The sequence below is a fragment of the Aspergillus heteromorphus genome (genome assembly GCF_003184545.1).
Source record: "Aspergillus heteromorphus CBS 117.55 chromosome Unknown BO70scaffold_5, whole genome shotgun sequence".
In the NCBI taxonomy this organism is placed as follows: domain Eukaryota; kingdom Fungi; phylum Ascomycota; class Eurotiomycetes; order Eurotiales; family Aspergillaceae; genus Aspergillus; species Aspergillus heteromorphus.
In genome coordinates, this window is record NW_020290410.1 from 706,910 (window position 1) to 727,442 (window position 20,533).

Below are 20,533 nucleotides of genomic sequence, written 5' to 3' on the forward strand. Positions count from 1 at the left end.
TCTGGAAGAGAGACTTGGATTGATGGAGTGATGATGTGTGTTTTGTCTGTTGTCTGTTGGGTTGGGTATTGACTGCTCGCTCAATCAGTTACAGACGCGGTCATCGGTCCTCGGTCCTCGGTCATTGGTCCTCGGTTTGTTGGTTTGGATGCTTTGCGGTTGGATGCTTTGCGGTTGGATTTAGTTTGGATGGTGGATGGTGGATGATCGTTGATCGATCATTTTCGCTTTCTTGTCGTTTACTTTCAGTTCCTTTTGCTTCTATTCTCTCTCTCAGCTAGCAGGCCATCATCAAAACCACCGTCACGGTCACGGTCAGCACTCAGCACTCAGCAGAACTAGGCCAGTCAGTCAGCTGGTCTGGCCAACTGGCCTACCTACCTACCTACCTGTCTGTCTGTCTGTCTAACTGCTGGAGTCAGGAATACGATCTTACTTGTTTTGTTTTATTTTATTTTTTTTTTCGCTCTTCCTTGTGTATACTGCCATTCCTCTTTGTACTACTACTGTATCCATCCGGTTTGATATGCTTGCAGCCGAGAGGAAGGCCTCCTGCCCCCCCCCCCCCCCCCCCCCCCAAGGAGGAGTAGCCAGCCAGCCAGCCAGCCAGCCAGCCGGTAGGCAGAACCTGCAGGTCAAGAGGCCGCCCGGGCGGGTCGATGAAGATTGATCTCTCGAACAAAGTGAACCCAGAAAATGCTTCATTTGTCTAACGGAACAGGTATATGATCACAATCACAATCACAACCACAATCACAACCACAACCACAACCACAATCACAATCACAACCTCAATCACAATCACAACCACACGCGACGATCCTGTAACTTTTAATAATAATATGTATATATACAAGCAAGCAAGCAAGCACCCAAATACGCCACGCCCGGCATCAAAATGCTCACTCTATCCTCACTCACCAACTCACACCCATTTCACCCCCTCTAAGTCAACATATCATCCAGCCTCTCCCCCAAAACATCCTCAATCTGCTTCACCCACTTGCGCACCTCGCGCTCCACATTCTCATCCTCATCCTCCATCAACTCGCTAATGTACGGCAGCATCTCGGGCAACAAGGCCAGCCACTCCTCGCCCAGCTGCTCCGTGAGCGACTGCTGGGCCTTGAGCGCCGCGACGCGCGTGTGCGGGTTCTCGCCGCCGGCGGGCTGGCCGGTCGGCCCGGCGGACGGCCGCAGCAGCCGCATCAGCACGGTGTTGAGTTCCTTGTGGTTGTCTGTGGAGTCCGCTGCGACGGCGAGCTCCGTTAGCGCGGGGACGGCCTCCGCGACGACGAGCGTCGCCGTGGTGGAGTTCTTGGCATGCGCAAGTTGCGAGATCAGGGGTTGGGCGATCACGGTGAGGTGGGAAGGGGATTGCCAGAATTCTGTTTGGGGGTTAGTATTTGAGGTTGGGGGGTGGATGGATGGATGGATGGATGGATGGGACTTACCGTCTTGGTCGTGCTCGAAGGCATTCCGGAGCATGCGCATCGTCGCCAACCATAGACTCTTAGTGTCTTGGTTCGCCGGGCTGGCTTTGCTGAGGACCTTGACCACGTTCTCGATGATGTAGCTGGCGTAGCCGGTGACGATGGACTGGAGAGGTTAGATGGGTTTGTGATGGTGCAGGGGGAGCGGGGGCTTACCTGGAGGGTGCCGAAGAAGACCTGCAGGAACCGGTAGAATGTGGTAAGACGGGCCACGCTGCCGCGCACGTCCTTCTTCTGGGTCGTGGAGGTGGCCCAGTCAAAGAGCTTGATGAAGATGGGCCGGAATGTCGTGTCGTTCAGCTTGTAGATCATCTTGATCGTTACCTCGTTGATAATATCCTCGATCTCCTCCACGTCAGACGAGTCGAATGTGGCGTTCTCGCCCAGTGACACCTGTTCGCGGCGCAGGTCGAACGCCTTGAACAGAACGCTGGAAAGGACGGGCAGGTTGGCGACGGTAGCGGACTTGGGGTGCTTCTCGATCGCGAGGCTGATGACCCCCAGTGTTTCCCTCGTGGCGTCAGGGCCGGAGGCCACCGCATGCTGCCAGTTACGGTCGATGGCAGCGAATGTTTCGGCCATGTCGACCTTGCGAGCCATGAGGCGGAGCGCTTCCTCGCGGCTGTCATCCTCGACACCCTCAGAGACAGTAGACTTGTAGGAGAGAAGGAGAATCTTGTCCAGATGAGACCCGGCAACCATGAAGGGGATGTGGACGAAAAGAGCGGAGAAGAACGAGAACACAGCATCGTGCATCCGAGCGTTCTCCTTGCCCTCTTCCAGACTCTGCTCTAGCAACGCCAACGAACGGCTGAGCGCATCAGGCAGCGCCGGGATCATGGCCTCGCCGAGCACCTCAGCCATGGAAGCAAGGGCCAACACACCCATGATGCGGATACGTTCGTCCTTCTGGCCGATGCAGGCTTCACTAGCGACCACCTGGGCAGCGTGGATAACCTTGGACGGGTCCTTCCGACCATACTTCTCAGCTATGCGATCAATGCACGCGACCGCGGCGTGCTTGAGCAGAATGTCTGGCGAAGACTGGACAATGTTGACCAGCGTAGGCAGGAAGTCAAGCATGCGGTGTTGCGAGACACCGTCACCCTCGGGGTTCTGACGCAGGCGGCCTTCCAGCAGGCGGAGAACCTTGCGCCGGAGGTCGTTGTTGCGTCGCTGCAGCAGAACCTCGATGGTGTCGAGGAAGTCCACAAGTGACAGAGTACTGAACAGTGCGCTGAGAACATCACCGCTGGCCTGGCTGACGGGCTTGACGTTGTGCATGGACTCGCCAATTGCGAGAACCTGCTCCAAGATCCGAGAGAAGTACGCGCGGATGTTCCCAACAACTTCTTCGTCATCCTCGGCAAAGTCCTTGGCCATCTTGGCCTTGAGCGACGAGTGCTTGAACAGATAGGCCAGTGCCCGGAGCAAGTCAACAGCCACCTTCTGAGGCTCGCGGCCCTCATCGCTTCCGATGCCGAGAAGAACCTGCGAAATGCCGGGCCTGGTCTTGAGTGAGTCGATGACCAAGTCCAGGAACTTGACGTATGTCACAAGTTCAACCGGAGAACTGGCGTCAGAAACCAATCCGGTCATCAGAATAAGGACGTCCTTGTCCATGGCATACCGATTAGCGAGCATGGACAGAACAGCGAACAGGAACTCCTGTGTTCCGAGCTTGTTGACCAGGGCATGGAACAGGCGCAGACGGCGGTGGGAAGGAATGTGCTCAAAGGCAGCCGTGAAGCTGAGCAACAGCTCCGAAGTTCCAGAAACGACATCGCGCTTCTGGTTACGCAGGGACTGGATAAGCGCCGGGACCACTTGGTCGATCGTCTGGTCGATGACAGAAACAGAGTACTCATCGTCCTTCCGCAGGACACTGGAACCCATGAACGTGAAAATGGGCATCACGCTGTGGAGGACCAACTCCGGAGCGATGACAGACAATCCAGCCACCAGAAGAAGGGCCGCATTCTGCACCTGAGGGCTGTCAGTGGTACGGACACAGTCCACGACCAAGTCGGCCCGGATAACGGAGGTGTCGAATTGTGGCTTGGCAGTTGCCTTGCAACGGTTCACGATGGCCAGGAGACTGCCGAGTGTCAAGCTGAGAAGGTAGCTCATTCCAGACTGAATCTGGGTCTTGAAATGGTGAAGGGCAGCCAGCGTCAGGAACAGACCGTCCGCCAACTGGGGGTGGGCCTCTGGGTTCGAGCTATCCACCAGCTCCAGAATAAAAGTCATCTTCTCCATGAGCTTGCTGAGCTTGGCTTCATCCTTGATGGTCATGGCGACCATGTTGTTCTGACTGGTGCGCCGTCTCTTCGGTGCCGGTCCGGTGGCCTCCATGTCGGTAATCGAGACAGGGATTTTGCGAAGGAATTGGGAAAGAACCGTTCCAGTAAGCTCAACGCTGCGGAGAACCTCCCTGCAACCGCTCACAAGGGGCGACTCCACCTCGCCGAGAGAAATCTCGAACAGCTTCTCTGAAGCGTCGACCTGGCGGTTCTCTTCAACTTTAGCCCAAATAGCCTTCATACGGTTGAAGACGGCTGCAGCAAAAGATGGCCGGAGAGACTCCGAGTACGGGCTCACATTGGACAACAGCACGATGATAGCGTTCTTGTCCTTAGGAGTAACAGTCAGAGCTGCCTGCTCGTCCACCTCCGCAACAGACACACGCTCTTGCTCGCAGACCTCCTTGGCCTTCTGCTCATTCATATCGCGCCAAGTCTTCAAGAATGGCTCGAGTTCCTTGGTGCGAGTGCTGCCGCCAGCCTTATCAATGCGGTTGAGGAGCTTAAGCAGGTTCAGTTTAGGGGCATAGAGGGGCATCTGGACGGCGTGAGAGCAGAGGAAGGTGAAAAGGCTCAATCGAAGCGGCTTCTTCAACTCGAAGTCAGAAGCAGTTCCCCGCAGTGCTCCTTCGACGACGCGGCCGATATAAGCTTGGTCGAGGACATACTCCTCCAGGCCAGGAAGCAGAGCGCGCTCGACGATCTTCTGCGCATCGCGGCCATCCAGCCACTGGACATTCTTGGACTGCATTCCGTAGATCGTGTCGCGAGCCCAAATCGTAGCGTCGGCCTTCTTGCTCTTCTTATACAGAGCGCCAATAGCGGCAAGGACGCCTGCTGCCTCACGTCGAATCCTCTCCGAAGAGTCTGCAAGGCCTACCAGCATGAAAGGAAGCAATGCCTGGAAATCGAGGTCGGCCGAGGCGGAACTCAGGAACGTCGAGATCATGTTCAGCGCAGTTACCCTAGTGCCGATGGGGTATGAGCCCGTGAAAATCCGGGTAAAGAAGGACAGGTACTGCGGCAACTTCACGGCATCCGCTTTTCCGAGGATTGGCAAATTAACCAGGGACTCCAGATTCTCCTGGGAGCCAACGGCAAGGGCGAAAACCTGGACAAGGGCTTCAAAAGCGGGAATAGATTGCGCACTGAGAGCCGACGTATCCAATTTCTTCCCTCCCAGTGCCTCCAGGGAAGTGGCAAAGTTATCTGCCACTGCCACTTCCTTCTCTGCATCTCCCATATCAACATCCTCGATAGCCTGCGTCGTGGGCACGGATTCGATCACAGTCTGCAGGTTGTGTTCCAAAGCGGTGACATCGATGGACGATTCTTCGATCGTTTTCTGGAAGATAGGACGAAGCGACTCGGACTGGGTGAACTGCTGGACGAGTTCCGCAAGGTGCGTCTGAGCATCTAAGGAGAGGACACCCTCCGTATGGCTGGTCGCATGGAGGGTGATGGCCATGGCCTGGGCTGTCTCGGGCTCACCCAGGAGCTTAGCCTCGAATAGAGAAGACAACAATTCCAAGCGTGCCAGGTCTTTCTGCTTCGAAATGTCGCTCACGCATCCAGCCACCAGGCCGAGAACGAGGTGAGATGTCGGATATTGCGCGGCAATAGTCGACAGCTGCGACACGGGGTCTTCCAACCGAAGAACCGCCTTGAAAGCCCGCTTCGGGATTCTCATATCGGGCTTCTTCTGTGCCAGGACAGACAGGCAAATCAATCCGGATTCCACCGTCTCTGCCGTCCACGACCCGGCAACGGCCTCCATCAAACCATCGAGTAGCGTGTCCTGGAGAGACGCCTTCTGTGCAAGGACCACGCAGACCATGTAGCAGCCAACAACCAGCTCGGAGACATCCTTCATCGCCAATCCATCGTTGAGAATCGGGAGAGCCTTCATGATGATATCCTCGTGCTTCTCCTTCTCAGCCTCCCGTCGGCCCGAACGTGACGAGTCCAGCATCCCAGCCACGGCCTCTGTGAAGAGACCCGCCCAGAACGACAAGAGCGCATGGTGGTGTGCCCGCTGCTTACTAACTTTCAGGGTGTAGTTGTTAACGGCAGTGAGGAAGTGCTTGTTGGTCGTAGCACTGTGCACGAGAGGATGGCGAGGGGGGTTGATCTTGCCCTTCTTGTATGGGTTAAGGATTTTGAATGTCGCGGTTAGGTCTTCGGGCAGTATCGACATCAGATTTAGAAAAAGAGGAGTGTTGTAGTAAGGCAGGAATGTGAGAATCGTGAACTCGGTGTTGTATTCGTGCACCCTGCAGGCCCGTTAGCTCGCAAATTTGACACAGGGAACCCTGAGAATCAAGACTCGTACCGGAAGCGTCTGATCAGCCAGTCAACGGCCTTGACGGCCGGACTCAGCAGTAGGTGCCCTCCAACGAGAGCCAGAAAAGCCTCCAGAACGGTATCCAGCTCCTTGTTCTGCACCGCACTCATCTCCGTGCGGTCCTCCGACTTGCTCTGTTCATTGAAGATCGTGCGCTCGAACGACGCGAATCGGGGGTCGAGTTGGCATAGCTCCTGGAAGCCCTCGAAGCATATTTGGTAGACGGTATCGTAATCCTGGGATGTGGCGATCTTCCAGTCGAAGATGAGGGATTGCGAGTGCGCTAATCTCTGTGCCTTGAGGTTCAACTGGTTGGTCGACTTGGCCGCAATTTGCGACAGCTGCGCGGCGAGGGCCGAGGCCATGTTGGACGGTGGAAATTGATTATCGAGAATTGAACCAGACTCCCATCCCTCAAGCAGCGTCTCCAATCAAACTGACAAAACCCCAAGCGTTGGCGGGCAGAAATTCCCGGAGTGACCGTGTAGATCTTTGGACTCGGAGCAACTTTTTTCTTGAAGCCGCAGACCGACCGGAAAAAATGCGGGAAGCGGGACCGCAGTTTTTCCAGCCTGAGCCTCGCCCGCCCGTGGGAGGAGACGTTCGTCATGCCTCACCCCACGACGATGCCGATGGATTCCTCGGGCGCCCAGGTACGTGTGACGCTGCGACAATGGTGCTGGTCTCGTCGCTTTCCACTGACCCTATCTTCTCTTCCAGGAGAAGAAATCCATCCCCCGCTTCGCCAGCTTCAAGCCTCGGCCTCCTCCGTCCGAAGCTGATCGGCCGCCCGCGCGCCCCAGTCGCGACTCCTCCGATCGGGAGGCGAGGTCCAGCCATGACAGGCACCGCTCGCGGCACAGGAGTCATCGTGAACGCTCGCGGTCCCGGGAGCGTCGCAGGGAACATAGAGAACAGAGGGATTATAAGGAGCATAGGGGGCATAGAGAGCGCAGGGAATACAGAGAACGCAGAGAACGCGAACCCCGTCGCTCGGACAGAGATGCCGGTCCCCGTCGAGAACCCTCCCCCGAATACCCACGAACGTCTACATCCGACCGTCCCGTGAAGCAGCAGCCAACGGACGAAGCATCCGATCTATATTACATCGACACCAAAGGCGATCGGTTCAATCGCATATATGGAACCCTCCATCGATACAGCATCCCCAATTACCATCGCATCGGCCGAGGGAGCGTTTTGGGGTTACCCCCAAGGTACAAAATCGACCGGGAGAGCGCTCTAGAAAATGCGCTGGTGATTCGGGATGAATCTGGCAGGTCAGACAAGTCTCGGAAAAGGGCGAAGAACATTCTCTCGGGTCTCTCCAAGCAGAAAGTCCGGCTACATCGCATACGGCCAGAGTCATCGCTCAACACAACCGTGGACTTCTCTACTGATTACTTTCCATTGAGCGTCTCCGGCAAAGAAAAGCGTCTAGATCTTTTAGGTCTCAACTCCGATGACGAGAAGCATGCGTATCGCTCGATTCATGGCAAGGCAAAACCAGATGAAGATCTACCCAGCGATGTGGAAGCCGTCTCCGACACGGATTCGGAGGAGGGAATCCGAGGCGACCCGGACGAAGAGATCAAACAACGCAATGCGGAGCTGTTGAGGCTCGTCAATCAGCGCCCTGGTGACGTCGGGGCGTGGCTTACGATGATCGACCACCAGGAATCCCTTCTCCTAGGGTCCGAGAGGGAATCCAGCTCTTTGACGTACGCGGAAAAGAAAAGCTTGGCAGACATCAAGGTGTCTCTGTACGAAAAAGCCCTCAAAAAAGTTGGCCAGAGCTCTGATCGGGATCGCCTTCTACTTGGCCTTCTGGAAGAAGGGGCGAAGCTGTGGGATACCAAGAAGCTATCCGCCCGGTGGCAGGCAATATTGAAGTCGGACTCCCAATTCATCAGCCTCTGGGTCAGATACCTCGACTTCCGGCAGACACAGTTCCTGGATTTCACCTACGAACGGTGCCTTGCGACCTTCCTCGAGTGCTTGAAACTCAATAAGTCGGCGTCAGACACGCCCGAGATGGTACAAATCCACATGTATCTGTTTCTGCGGCTGACACTGTTCATCCGTGAGGCTGGGTTCACCGAACATGCAGCAGCACTCTGGCAGGGCATTCTCGAATTAACCTTCTTCCGACCCGACTCGCCTGAAGCCAGTGGCAGCCCACCAGAAATAATATCGGCTTTTCTGGATTTTTGGGAGTCGGAAGTCGCGCGTATTGGAGAAGTAGGCGCCAAGGGCTGGAAGAATGGGGGGAATGTGCTGCCAAGTCCAAGCAGTACTGAAAAGCCCTCTTTCCAGCTCGATCCACGGTCTTTGTTCGCATCTTGGACGCCTCATGAAAGCGAACGAATCACCAACGCTCGGTTGCCTGCCCGCAGTACCGATGACTCGGAGGAAGACGACCCTTACCGTGTTATTATCGCGTCTGATCTGGATGAGATCCTATCCCTAGCATTTCTCGGGAACTCAGCGCAGGTGTTGATTGACAGCTTTCTCTATTTCTGTCAGCTGCCGTCAATCGCATCTTTTGAAAGTTTGGGTACGACAAGGCGTTGGAATGGCGACAGCTTCATACGAAACGAGCTTGCGAGCAGCTTCTATTCAACGCTTGAGGACTGGCTTCCCAACGTAGCTGCTGACACTGAGCCCACATCAACGCCCCCCGCCCTTTTCCCCCATCAGAACTTCCTCACTACACTGGACACCCTCTTTGCTGATTCAGGAACGTGGTTCTCGACCTTTAAAACTTGGACATCCGCCACTTCGGACTCGAGATCTGCCATTGACCCTGGATGGGTACGCAAGAGTCTCCGGTTGCTGGTTGAAGCGACTCCCGGGAACGACAATTTGGCCGAATACGTACTTGCTGTGGAGTTTGCATGCAACCCCAAGGATGCTAAGAAGTACGCGAAATCTTTGCTGAAAAAGCGATCATCCAGCCTGCGACTCTACAATGCATACGCCCTTATGGAACGTCGATCCGGCAACCATGCCGCTGCGGACCATGTCTGGGTAACCTCTCTCTCCATGAGCAAGACATTCTCCGCCCGCGCCAGAGTGGACAGCGTCATAGTATGGCAGACCTGGGTCTGGGAGCTTCTCGAGGCCCGCAATATAGCACACGCGTCGCACCTCCTTACCTCCATCCCCCAGAGCAGCGTTGACCTGCAGGCTTTCCCCGATGCTCCATCCTTCAGCCCGAGCAGCCTGCTGAAAGTCCAGAATGTAAGCCACAAAGCCCCAACACATCCCCCACACCCTCACTAACACCCACGCCCCAGCATCTATCTGACTCCCAAGAGTCCGCCATCGCGAGCAAAAACGCCAACGCCTTCGTCGCCAGCACCGACTGCCTCGCCATCCTAGCCTACCTCACCAACTCCCAAGACCTCACCAAAGCCCTCGAGGCCTACATCACCGCAACCACCAGACTATCATATATACCCGACCAATCCAACCCCTTCATCCCCTTCGCAACCGAGCTCCTCCACCAATCCCGCGCCCGGCTCCTCTACCACCACATCCGCACCAGCACGACCTACAAACCCACACAAATCCGCACCCTCCTATCCGAGAGCATCTCCCTTTTCCGCCACAACACGATCTTTCTCTCCCTCTTCGCCTGGACCGAATCCCGCTTCCGCATCGACGAACGCGTCCGCGACACCATCAGAGACATCACCTCCATGTCCTCCTCCACCCCCAACAACAACACCACCCTCTACCCCACCACCCAAATCTCAATCCCAATAACCACGCACCTCTTCTCAATCTACACCGAACTCCTCCGCCCCGTCTACGCCGGCTCAACCCTACACTCCGTCCGCGCTGCCTTCGAACGCGCCATCGGCAGCCACCACCACCCCTCCTCAGTCTCATCCTCATCCTCTTCTACAGCCCCCTCCAGCATCACCCTCTGGAAACTCTACATCCTCTTCGAGCTCTCCCGGCGCCAGATTCAGCGCGCAAAGGACGTCTTCTACCGCGGCATGCGCGCCTGCCCGTGGTCCAAGGACCTCCTCATGCTGGCGTTCACCCATCTGCGCGCGGATGTTGTCGAGGAGCGGTATTCCCGCGACCGTGACGGGAGGAAGGGGGAGGGTATGGCGTTTGGGGAGCTGAGACATGTGTATAATGTGCTCGTGGAGAAGGAGTTGAGGGTTCTTGTTGATGTGGAGGGGTTGTTGGATGAGGTTGCGGTGGGGGTGGAGGTGGAGAGGAGGGGTGTTGGGGGGTTGCCGATTAATATGCCGGAGGATGGGGATAGTGATGGTGATGGTGATGGTGATGGTGATGGTGATGGTAATAATGGGGGTGAGGTGGAGATGGAGGTGGATATGGGGAGATAGGGGTAGGTAGGGGTAGTTAATTCGACGCAGACTTTACGTACGGAGTACTACTCCAAAGTCCTGGCAGAGATTGGTGAAAAGACGGTGAATTAAGCTGTACTCCGGTTCTACTCCCTATATCCTGGTGAGGTCTCGATTGTCCTTTCTGTTTCTTAAAAAAAAGTCTTATCGTTTCGTTTTACACCATGTAATATTTGATATGATTGCTACTAGTAGTATATATAGTACTTAGGTATATCGGATCGGCTAGTATTACTGTACATATACGGATGATCGGAGTAGAATGTCCCGATAACTTAACGATTTAACTGTCTGAAGAATAATATCAATGATGAATGAGCAGAGCATCACTTTCATATTATAAAATTTTAGTAGACAAACTGAACCATCTAGTTACTACAACATGCCTACCTACCACCCCGCACAGCCGGCCCTTTTACCCTCAAACACGCAAACATCATCGACATTCAACAGCAACACACATACACCAACATACACCACGACAAACCCAAAACAAGCGAAAAGATAGTATCCATAGATATATGTGTATTCATATTTATTCATCATGCTACCGTAGTATTGTATTGTATTGTATTGTATTGTATTGTAGTAATCCAGCCTGTCCGTGTCCATACACAACATCACCACCCATCAAGGGCAAGGCAAGGCAAGGAAGGGGTTTAATACATCATCGTCATCAATCCTGATTCCTCGACATACAAACACCACCCATAAAAACAAAGGCAGGTTAAAAAAAAAAAAAAGGGAAAAAGGCCAGCCAGCCAGCCTATCCAGCCAGCCAGCTAGCAAAGCAAAGCAAGCAAGGCATGCCCGGCATACACCTGCACGAAATTATCGGAAGGCGGGGCCGTTCCGGAGGTTGGTATCGCCTTGTTGTTCGCGGGCCTGGAGGTACCATGTTGTCAGCATATTATTATTCTTTTTTTTTGCTGGTGAGGTGGTTGGGATACAAGACTGGGGTGGGTGGGGTGTATTGCAGGGGAGAGAGGGGTAGGTAGGTAGGTAGTAGGTAGGTCAGAGGGGTAGGAGGGGTAGAGGGGCAGAAGGACAGAGGGGTAAGGAACACATACAACAGTCGCCTGATACTCTCCCTTCTCCAGGATCTTAGTTATGCAATCATCTTCATTCGAAGTCCCGAATTCATTCTCGAGACTGGCCTTGCTGGCGCCATCGAGGACACCCTGGGCTCCGTGTCTGCGTTTTCATAATTCAATTAGCCTCTGTTCTTCTGTTCTTCTGTTCTTCCGTATACCAAGCTTGACAACATGCCAAAGCTCAAAGCAAGGCAGCAGCATCAAGAAAACTCACTTGTGAGTCACAAAGATCTTCCAACCGTTAAGCACATCCGCGAGGGGAATTGAGCGATCACCGCGCCACTTGTTCAGGATGTCGACGTCGTCAACGAAGACGATGAAGTCGTCGGAGTTGCCCTTGTAGAAGAGCTTGGAGGTGGGGTCGTTGTGGCGAGGCATGATGAGGTTAGGTGTAGTTTATCAGAGGTTTTTTTTTTTGAGGAAGAAAGTGATAGTAAGAAGTGTTTGAAGCTGTCAAAAGGGATGGTTTGCAGATTCAAGAGAGAGGGATGAGGGAAGAAGAGGTCGAGATGGCGAGAGAAGTGGTCGTGTGAGGTGATGGCAGATGACGTCACCAAGATGGATGCTCCCGGCGGGACAAAGATGGAGGAAACAAACTTCGAAGGGGTTCTGGAATGGATGGATTGAGGGAAGGGGAGTGGGAGAGATGTCAGTTGATTGTTTATTATTGATTCAAGAGTAATAATGATTCAGTAGTCCCCTCCATGGCAGACACCCTTTAAATAAGACAAGAGAAGCGTAATGCGATGCCCTGGTCGGCGGGCTGGAGCACGACGACGTCATCGGTTTCCATCGACCGATGCGCGCCGAGAAAGCTGCGAGCTTCAACTCCCCCCTTCTGGCACACCCGGTGGAGATGTGGAGAAACATGGCGACCTACGGTGGAATTCAATTCCCTCATCGTCATCATCATCATCATTCTATTATTGTTGTCTGGCATTCTGGCTCGCTAATGCTACTAGTTACGTCTCGCTTCCATCCGATCAAACTCGCTACCCCCCACCGTCGTCGAATCAGCACGAATCCACAAGAACACTTTTGCAAACTTCTGCAAGTATTCCATACTTCAGCACACCTGTCCTTAACCGCATATCCCCTGATGCAATAACGCAGGCAGTCTCAATATTAATCAATAATGGGTTGCATCATTCCCCTCACGAGGCTCCACTTCCCAGCCCCATGCGACCATGCCTTTTCGGTCGCCTTGACGACATGGAATTGAACATCCTCCGGATAGTGGATGCCTTCATTGTGCAGTATTCAGGAGACTCATGGCCTTTGCTCCCTTTGCTGATCGGTGTGGTATCAACCTCCATGGTCGGCTTGTGTCCTCCCTTGCCTTTCCATGTCTTAGATCGTCTGATTGTTGTCACCTTGCCATGGCGCGGCAGGTCGGGCCCCTTCTCCTGCCCAGGGGATGCTGGCTTGGTCTTTGACACATTCCGCGCCTGTTTCTCGTTGTTCTTTGTTAGTTTATTGACTCCAACGCGAGTAGCCCCGGTGGAAGCCACACTGGAAGTCCCGTTAGTTCGCAGGCTCACGGAGCTAGAGCGTCGGTATAGCCCTGGCCGGAGACTCAAGTGTCTTTTGATAATATCACCCGCTGCCAAAGTCATGCCTGGATACGGCAATACGTCCCTCGTGTAAACGGACGATATAGCACGTTCCAGTCGAATCCGGTCTTGCCTGTGGGCGGTCAGGATGAACGCAGAGCAGGAGATAGGCGTTTTTGGTCGTTCGATTTCACCACCCACTGGACCGGAGATCCGATATCTATGTGGACAGTGGGTATTCTTGATCACGATATTTTGTGAATCGACCTGGGCCCGTGAGGTGGCCAATGCCTGCATAGACGGCCGACGAGGCAAACAAGGCGTCAACCCGGCTACGCCAGTCAGCGGAATCAGTTCCAGGGTCAAGAACGAGTACGCCTTCAGCTTGGCTGACACGGTCTTCTGCATATTTGTCGATGCAGCGGCAGACTTGAGTATCTCAGTCTTCCATTTCTTTTCCTCGCACGCGGACGAAGCGCTAAGCACCAACTCGTAATACTTGTCGTGATACTGGAAAACAGTCTTCCAGGAGAACAAGCACTCGTAGCATTGAAGGCCTGGAGCAGACTTTAGTAAAATACATAACCCCCTCCAAATGTACTCACCTTCACCGTTTCTCGGGGAATCGATCTTCATGTCCGAGACATACAAACACGCTACTGGTAGCAGCTTTCGGTAGTCATCGTTTATTTTGGCAATGAGAAGATGATAACCAAACATAATGCAGACCATGTAGCCATTTTCTATGCTCTTGGGGGTTTGATATGTGACGTGGAGGACGCCGCACAGGGTGAGAGGTCCTAGCTGTCTGTAGATGTCGTAGATCACATTCTAGAATTTCAATCTCTAGTCAGTTCTGCAGGTAAGGGAAACTGGTATGTAGTTTCTCACCGATGCCGAAAAGTCCAGCATAGTTTGTAGCACGAGAGTCTTATCCACTAGTGCTTTGTTGATAGGGTTGTCGGTCACTTGATTAACTTCGCACACCACGGCACGGACAGTCTCCAGAACCTGTCTGATACCATCATGAGCAGAAGGATCATCTTGGATGTGCGTCCACTTTAGTAACTCCTCGAGCAGTAGAGGGTACTTGCACAGGCGCTGGACTGGCTATAGGAAGTCAGTATTGGGCATAACTTGGAGCAAGTCGGCGAATACCTTTATAAGCAGGTCATTCAACGACATTGCCTTGTTTTCTTCCTGTGTCTGCCTCTCCATCGATGCGACAGACTTCGAGAGAGCTTCTATTCCCTGATCGAATATACGCCAGTTCGGTATCGATTGGCGGAGAAGGGTGACATCCACGGTGAGTAAGCCATAGTTCTTACAGAACACTTTGTAGGCCGCGAAAGACTTGGCCTGCAACAGAGACATGAGCAGTTGAGCCAGGAGCTAGAATTTGGAATGCATACCAAGTTCCCAACCTCCCGTGCGACTTGCAAAGCCTCTTTAGCCTCTGCAGCCAGCGCTTTGAGGCGAGACTCTACAGAAGCTCTGAAGTTCCGTGATCGCAAGGATCTATTCTGAAAGGCCTTAAAGCCAAAGTCAATCGCACTCAAACGCTTGTGGAACCCCTGTGGCATCAAACTATCAAACTCGGCTCCGGCAAGATTCGAAATTGGCGTCAGCTTCCGAATTTGTGCTAGGAAATCCTCATGCGTGTCGCGGATTTGTTGAACGTTGCAGTAGATTTCTGGTCTCACGGAGAAGATAAACAGCGCCTATAAGAAGGGGACTCGTCAGCCATTAATGCGATGAAAGTTAGGACATCAAAGCAAGCGCTGTAGGAAAAGCATGGAAAATACATCTGCAAGCGCTTTCAGCCCGAAAACATAGTCACACTCGGTTGTGATCAGCTCTCGGAGGACGCGGCGCCTCTTGATCGCGCGATGCTGAGCCTCCTCGTCGATGGAAAAACTTGAAGTAGGCCTTATGCTGTCTAAAGATTCGCGGACATCCGATCTGATACTGTGATTTGCCGTGCTCTGTGTAGTCCCTCTCGACCTCATGGCACTTTGACTGGCAATGCTCAGGGTAGACGTCTTGACGGTTCCTAGATGAGATGAATGACCCGATAAGGATTCCCACTGTTTCTCATCAATCTCTTGGACCTCATGCAGGGCCGCAAGTTCAGAGCCGTAGTCCATCTTGTCATATAGATACTGCTCGGGCCAGCCGTTGACGTATCTGCCGGGACCCAGAAGGGGGAAATTCTTCTTCGGACGAAAGCTGCTCACCCATCGCTTGAATGCAGCCACAGGCTCCACTGGGGTCGGAACGGCATGTGTTCTGGTGGGGTTCTCCTCTGATTCTGTCTTCTCCAGGACCAGGAGGGGTGTCTCAGCGATGTCCTTGGACTCCTCCATGATCATGAATGAGCTGGTCGGTCGACTTTCCTAAGTCATGGAGAGAAAGATGAAACATCAGGATTTTTCTCGCTTGTAAGTGCACCTGTAAAGTCCTTTGCTAGAAACCATGGTAGCTGGTGGTGTGGAAGTCGCGACCAGCTCAGGTTCTCACATGGGGAAAGAAGGATATAGATCTCACGTGTCCCGTGAGATGCCCAGATTTTCAAGGTGCAACCCCACAAATCCGGTAGCTATTCCGTGAAACTGAAACTGCTACCATCCACGCAGTCTCACATTGACTATAAGGTGATATTGCGGAAGTAAAGTTGGCCACACACATTGCATGACATGGTGGAGAATCAAATATTGGCGGCTGGTCGTACCGCGGGGAAGCCTTCCTATTGTACTCCGTATTATTCCCATCATCTGTACACCCTGACTTATGATTGATCACCTTGATCAGAGTCTGAGCGGCGTTACAGATTAGTACAGATGATTCACACCCACAAATTGTTGGGTAATGGGGATTGTTGTGGGAGAAAACAATGCCTCCGCGGCAGTAGTATATGTTAGTAGTGTATAACTGAAATATTCTGCTACAAGTCCCGTCCACTTGCCTGATACAGGTGCCGCCACTTTTGTGAGGGCAGCACATGAGCACTCCCTGTGCGCTCCGGGACACTCACTTGTCACTCACTGAGCACGCACAGGCTGCACCGGTCGCTCCCGGATTATTCTTATCAGCTCAACTGGATGATACCAGAGTAGCTCCTGCGCCTGTGGTCGTGTTCCACATGACTAGGGCCTGGGTCTCTATACTATGGACAAGCTAGCAGTCAACCCATCACTTTGGTGAGGGCATCGCAAAGATAAGGACCGAGTAATTAATTACTCTTGGACACAACACACTATGGCCAAAATAATACCTCAAGCCATCTTCTACAGAAGTGGAAAGAAGTGTCAGTCAATAATAACTAGTCAAGAATCACATTACCCATTGAATAACATAACTTATAATGGCTTCTTATCCGCATACTTTCATCTCTCTTGCGGTAATATATTTTCTTTTGCATTCAATGTCTTTTTGCTCCCTCACTATTGTTGTTCTAGATATTCTGTTTTTCAGCCATATCTCTACAAGATGATCATACGCTCTGCTTCATGGAAAGCCTCCCAGGCTGAGAAAAAAAGACAGGCTCGTCGTGCACTTTGTCAAGAACGAGGATACAACATCGGTACTCATCTCAAGGAGAATGCAGAGAGAAATAGAGGTAGGGCATCACCAAAAATAAAGGAATATTACAAGAAGAGGGTGCACAAGTATGAGGAGTATGTCTGTGTCTCTGGGATGTTATTCATCTACTTACATTCATGCATCAGGTTCCTCATTGAGGAGAGAAAGATGCCCAAGGGATATAAGATTGGAGAGGGGCATCCAGCTCCAATCTTACAGGAACTCAAAGCATTTTTTTGCTGGCTTATCGAATCTACTAAGGGAAAAATTTCCTTGGACAGACGACCAACTATGAACACAGTCTTAGTGCGGGCGCAAGGATTCATTCCAGGATTTTTTCTCGAAACTGGAAATAAGATACCTCAGGAGGTGAAAGACCTGTATCATGTAGGCCCCCACTTACTTTTTAAAATATTTGTCTAATTTGTGCAGTGGATTGAATATGAGTTAGTCGAAAGACATGTTCTCTCAACAATCACAAAGCCAAAGTATAATTTTAAGCTTAGCAATTATGAGCGCGCTATAATCACTTTATGGGCTTCCAATGACTTCTTCTTTATTTATAAAAGGCGTCGTGATCAGTTTCACTTTCTTACTCTTTTGTCTCTGTGTACAGGTGCTAGAGTATCCTCTCTCGCACCTGCATTAGAAAATCAAAGGGGTAGAGGTCTCTGTTACAAAGAAAAGCCTTGTATACTACCAATCCTTGAGATTGTATATGATAATACTCAGAAGCATATCCAACTCGTGCTTTTTCGCGCCGATGATGCTCCTTGGTCAGATGGCGGCTTGATCAATATTTTGTCAAGAATAACAGAGACCCCAATAATACAATATAAGTAAACATCCCCTTCAGTGGCTATATGAGTCTCTTTAACAATAATAGGTTTGGTACTGCTATTTGGGACTGTGATGAGCCTATGTATCTGGGTGTACTATATCTTGTTGCTCTGGCCCTTGCAGATAATGCTCTCTTCGGATTCTCTATCCCTAAAGAGTTGTTCGAGCAAAGGATTCCAGAAGAGCAGAATAAATTAATTCTCAGATAGAATAAGAAGGCAGAAGACCGATATATTGTAAGAAATATCACAGCTGAAGGAATCAGTGAAGATTTCTTGATTAAAGAAAACTACCAGAACAATTTCAGAAGGATATTGGCCAATGCGGGTTATTTTGTAACGCCTACAGTTCATGCAATGCGCCGGGCTCTATATACAGTTATCAAAGATCAATCTTCCTTCTATATTCGATCTTCTATTTGGCTAATAGTATATACAGCAAAGTACACCTCGGCTCACGTCGCCCAAATCCTGATATATAAATCTACAGCTGTTTATGGAAATGACTACCTCGCCAAGTGCTCCGGTGTGGATGTTTTCAACGCTTTGAGAGGCAGACTTCTTGATCACACTCATGTTGATTACTTCCAGGGCTACAGTTAATTCCACGAAGACTGCCAATTGGGGAAGAACAGAATATTGAGACAGACCCGCGTCTGGCGGTCAAAACTGTAGAGTTCATGAATATATTATCTGAAAACAATAAAGACCACATATACCGCGAAATCAAGATATGATAGAAAGCAGAAGTGCTTTCATTCCTTGTAATAACTGGATATTTTAGTGTTTCAAATCTAATGCACCGTCAATGACAATAACGTACCCTGTTCACATAGGCTATTTTAGTTGAGGGATTCTTCACTGCTTGATGGAGTCATTTGGTGAGTACTTATGGATGTTGCATCTTCCTGGTTTTGTTTCCACCCTAGTTTGCTGTCTGGGTGTCTGGGTGTTGATATTGCAATCACTATTGCAATTTTTCATATGCCCCAGCTTCTCCGGGATACCCAAGCATCCACAGAGCTGATAAAGTGTCTGCTTTCAATAGCACATCTGTCACGGGTATCAGTGTGTTTTGATATCAATAAGTACCTAGGTGTGCAAACCTCGTTCAATTCCTGGGTTTGGCTTTCAAACCGAGAAAGAAAGTGTGCGAATGAGATGTGGAGATGAAAGACTGGAAGGAATGGTCATGATATTCTTATATAGATAAGCCTTGAGGCCCAAGCGTGTCAATATGAAATTCCTACTGGACACATCTGTTCTACTTTATGGCTGGAAAGAGAGTCGCAACAACATAATAGATGTGATGGATGTGATGGATATGGCGGGTTTTGATTGGCCGCATGTTCCAGACAAGAGCCAACAGAGCAAAGAACCTAAGGGCGAGGAGGTGCCTCAAATAATTGGTTAGATTTATCATGCCCCCAGCACAAGTTGAATTAAGCCTACTTTAACTAAATAATATTATCGATCAACTAAACAACTTTATTCCCTCAGGCAGGCGTTCGGGGGTAATAACAGCTTTCAACAGGAAGGTAACAAGATTCATTGTACATGCATCGTCAGTGGCAAACTCAAAATTCAACGTTGGAGGCTGCGTGGGTTGCAGTATTGTCGATTCTTGTCACAATAATTGTCAAACAAAGGTAGAGGGTCTTGACCATGGCCATTATGCATGATCCTGAGAGTCTCAGCAATTTGTTCATCCAGTTCTTGTTTTCTGAAAATCTTCGGGTTTCTTTTTGAAAGGCGAAGGACATAGACGGGAATCGATGTCTTGCATTCATGAGCAGTCTGATAGTCATAATTGGTATTATTGAGATCAACCACAAAATAGGAGTGCTTGCCGGGGTAGATATTGACTGCGACAAAACAAGTCTCGTTGTTTGCATTGTATTCATGGAGACAATCCTGAACCTGTGTGGCAAAGGGGCGTATAGATCCTAAATAATCTTTGGGGTCAAGCATACTATTCGGAGTATCCCCAAGTATTCGCATCGTGCCTGAACCGATCGTTCCAAGAAAGTCGAAAAGGATCTCTCGAATCCGGCGCAGAATGCGGCCGCAATCATCTTCGGTTGAGTCATCCATGGTTAGTTTAATTATATCCGATTTGAGAGGTATGATAATGAAATATGGTGAACGTTGCTGGCCTTCCCAATCCCTGTATGAAGAAAGATGAAGCTGATTCAATCAAGGGATGCCATTACTCCGGGGGAAAGGATCAATAATCTTCCGTGTTCCCCTTTTTAGGAAGGACGAAGCAACCAACCTCCTTGCAAGAAAAGAGGTAAAGGTTTCAAGTTTCTGAGTAATGATTGGCTCGAAGCTACTCGATCCCTCGAACGACTAGATCTGGTCCTAACCTCACGATGAGTGCCTACTGGTCATGATGAAGGGATCTTTTACATATCTAAGGAACCTGATCAGACCAGGAGTCGACCGAGGGAGCTTGATTGATCAGTAATTATCGTAGGATCTTCAGACATTGCCTCTGAGTTATCGAGATAAGTGGCGTGAGAAACGAGTAAAAATACAGGGCGGGGATCTACATTGAATCCATTACAATACATTATCATGTCCTGATCTATAAGAATTAAGATTTTATATATTTTAAATCTATATAAAAATATATATATTTTAGTATAATAGATTAAACACCCGGGTAGGCCCGGCAACCAGGATTATACAAACTTGCCGCAAAGAACTATACCAAGAAAACACCCAGCTTGCCACAGCTGCGTCAACTTCAGTGCGTCAACTGCTAATGTTGCAGCGAGCAAGCCACGCCAAGAGGGGCGCGTTTCCTCCCCCAGATTTCGCACGCCCGACCCACCGCCGCAACGCCGCAGCGCCGCTTCCCGAGAGCTCATCGCCGAGAGACATCACCGCTCACGGCCTCGTCTCACATCCCACGTCCCACCCAACGATGTT

The 20,533-nt window shown here is 51.1% G+C and overlaps 6 protein-coding genes across 6 annotated transcripts; 2 read left to right on the top strand and 4 right to left on the bottom strand.

Moving 5' to 3' along the window:
- Positions 1–692: 692 nt before the first annotated feature.
- Positions 693–6,605, bottom strand: utp10 (snoRNA-binding rRNA-processing protein UTP10). Its single transcript, XM_025540149.1, has 4 exons — positions 6,129–6,605; positions 1,650–6,069; positions 1,455–1,599; positions 693–1,388 (listed from the first exon to the last, which is right to left on the bottom strand). Exons 1-4 carry the CDS (start codon positions 6,503–6,505, stop codon positions 946–948), a joined length of 5,385 nt encoding a protein of 1,794 aa, XP_025401885.1. The 5' UTR covers positions 6,506–6,605; the 3' UTR covers positions 693–945.
- Positions 6,606–6,748: 143 nt separating this feature from the next.
- BO70DRAFT_385540 (uncharacterized protein) lies at positions 6,749–10,815 on the top strand (the record flags this gene model as incomplete). The annotated part of the gene is made up of 4 exons (XM_025545748.1): positions 6,749–6,793; positions 7,212–9,383; positions 9,440–10,436; positions 10,733–10,815. 4 exons carry the CDS (start codon positions 6,749–6,751, stop codon positions 10,813–10,815), a joined length of 3,297 nt encoding a protein of 1,098 aa, XP_025401886.1.
- A 544-nt stretch (positions 10,816–11,359) lies between these two features.
- On the bottom strand, positions 11,360–12,000 carry BO70DRAFT_377865 (SBDS family protein; the record flags this gene model as incomplete). The annotated part of the gene is made up of 3 exons (XM_025545225.1): positions 11,360–11,413; positions 11,599–11,722; positions 11,837–12,000. The coding sequence occupies 3 exons, from the start codon at positions 11,998–12,000 to the stop codon at positions 11,360–11,362; spliced, it is 342 nt and encodes a 113-aa protein (XP_025401887.1).
- Positions 12,001–12,390: 390 nt separating this feature from the next.
- Positions 12,391–15,541, bottom strand: BO70DRAFT_310015 (putative Rho guanyl nucleotide exchange factor; the record flags this gene model as incomplete). The annotated part of the gene is made up of 5 exons (XM_025540150.1): positions 12,391–14,006; positions 14,067–14,285; positions 14,334–14,534; positions 14,588–14,896; positions 14,981–15,541. 5 exons carry the CDS (start codon positions 15,539–15,541, stop codon positions 12,777–12,779), a joined length of 2,520 nt encoding a protein of 839 aa, XP_025401888.1. The 3' UTR covers positions 12,391–12,776.
- Positions 15,542–16,664: 1,123 nt separating this feature from the next.
- On the top strand, positions 16,665–17,600 carry BO70DRAFT_286929 (uncharacterized protein; the record flags this gene model as incomplete). Its single annotated transcript, XM_025539218.1, has 3 exons — positions 16,665–16,852; positions 16,904–17,144; positions 17,190–17,600. 3 exons carry the CDS (start codon positions 16,665–16,667, stop codon positions 17,598–17,600), a joined length of 840 nt encoding a protein of 279 aa, XP_025401889.1.
- A 1,414-nt stretch (positions 17,601–19,014) lies between these two features.
- Positions 19,015–19,758, bottom strand: BO70DRAFT_179740 (uncharacterized protein). Its single transcript, XM_025538430.1, has one exon. It carries the CDS (start codon positions 19,688–19,690, stop codon positions 19,181–19,183), a length of 510 nt encoding a protein of 169 aa, XP_025401890.1. The 5' UTR covers positions 19,691–19,758; the 3' UTR covers positions 19,015–19,180.
- Positions 19,759–20,533: the final 775 nt, after the last annotated feature.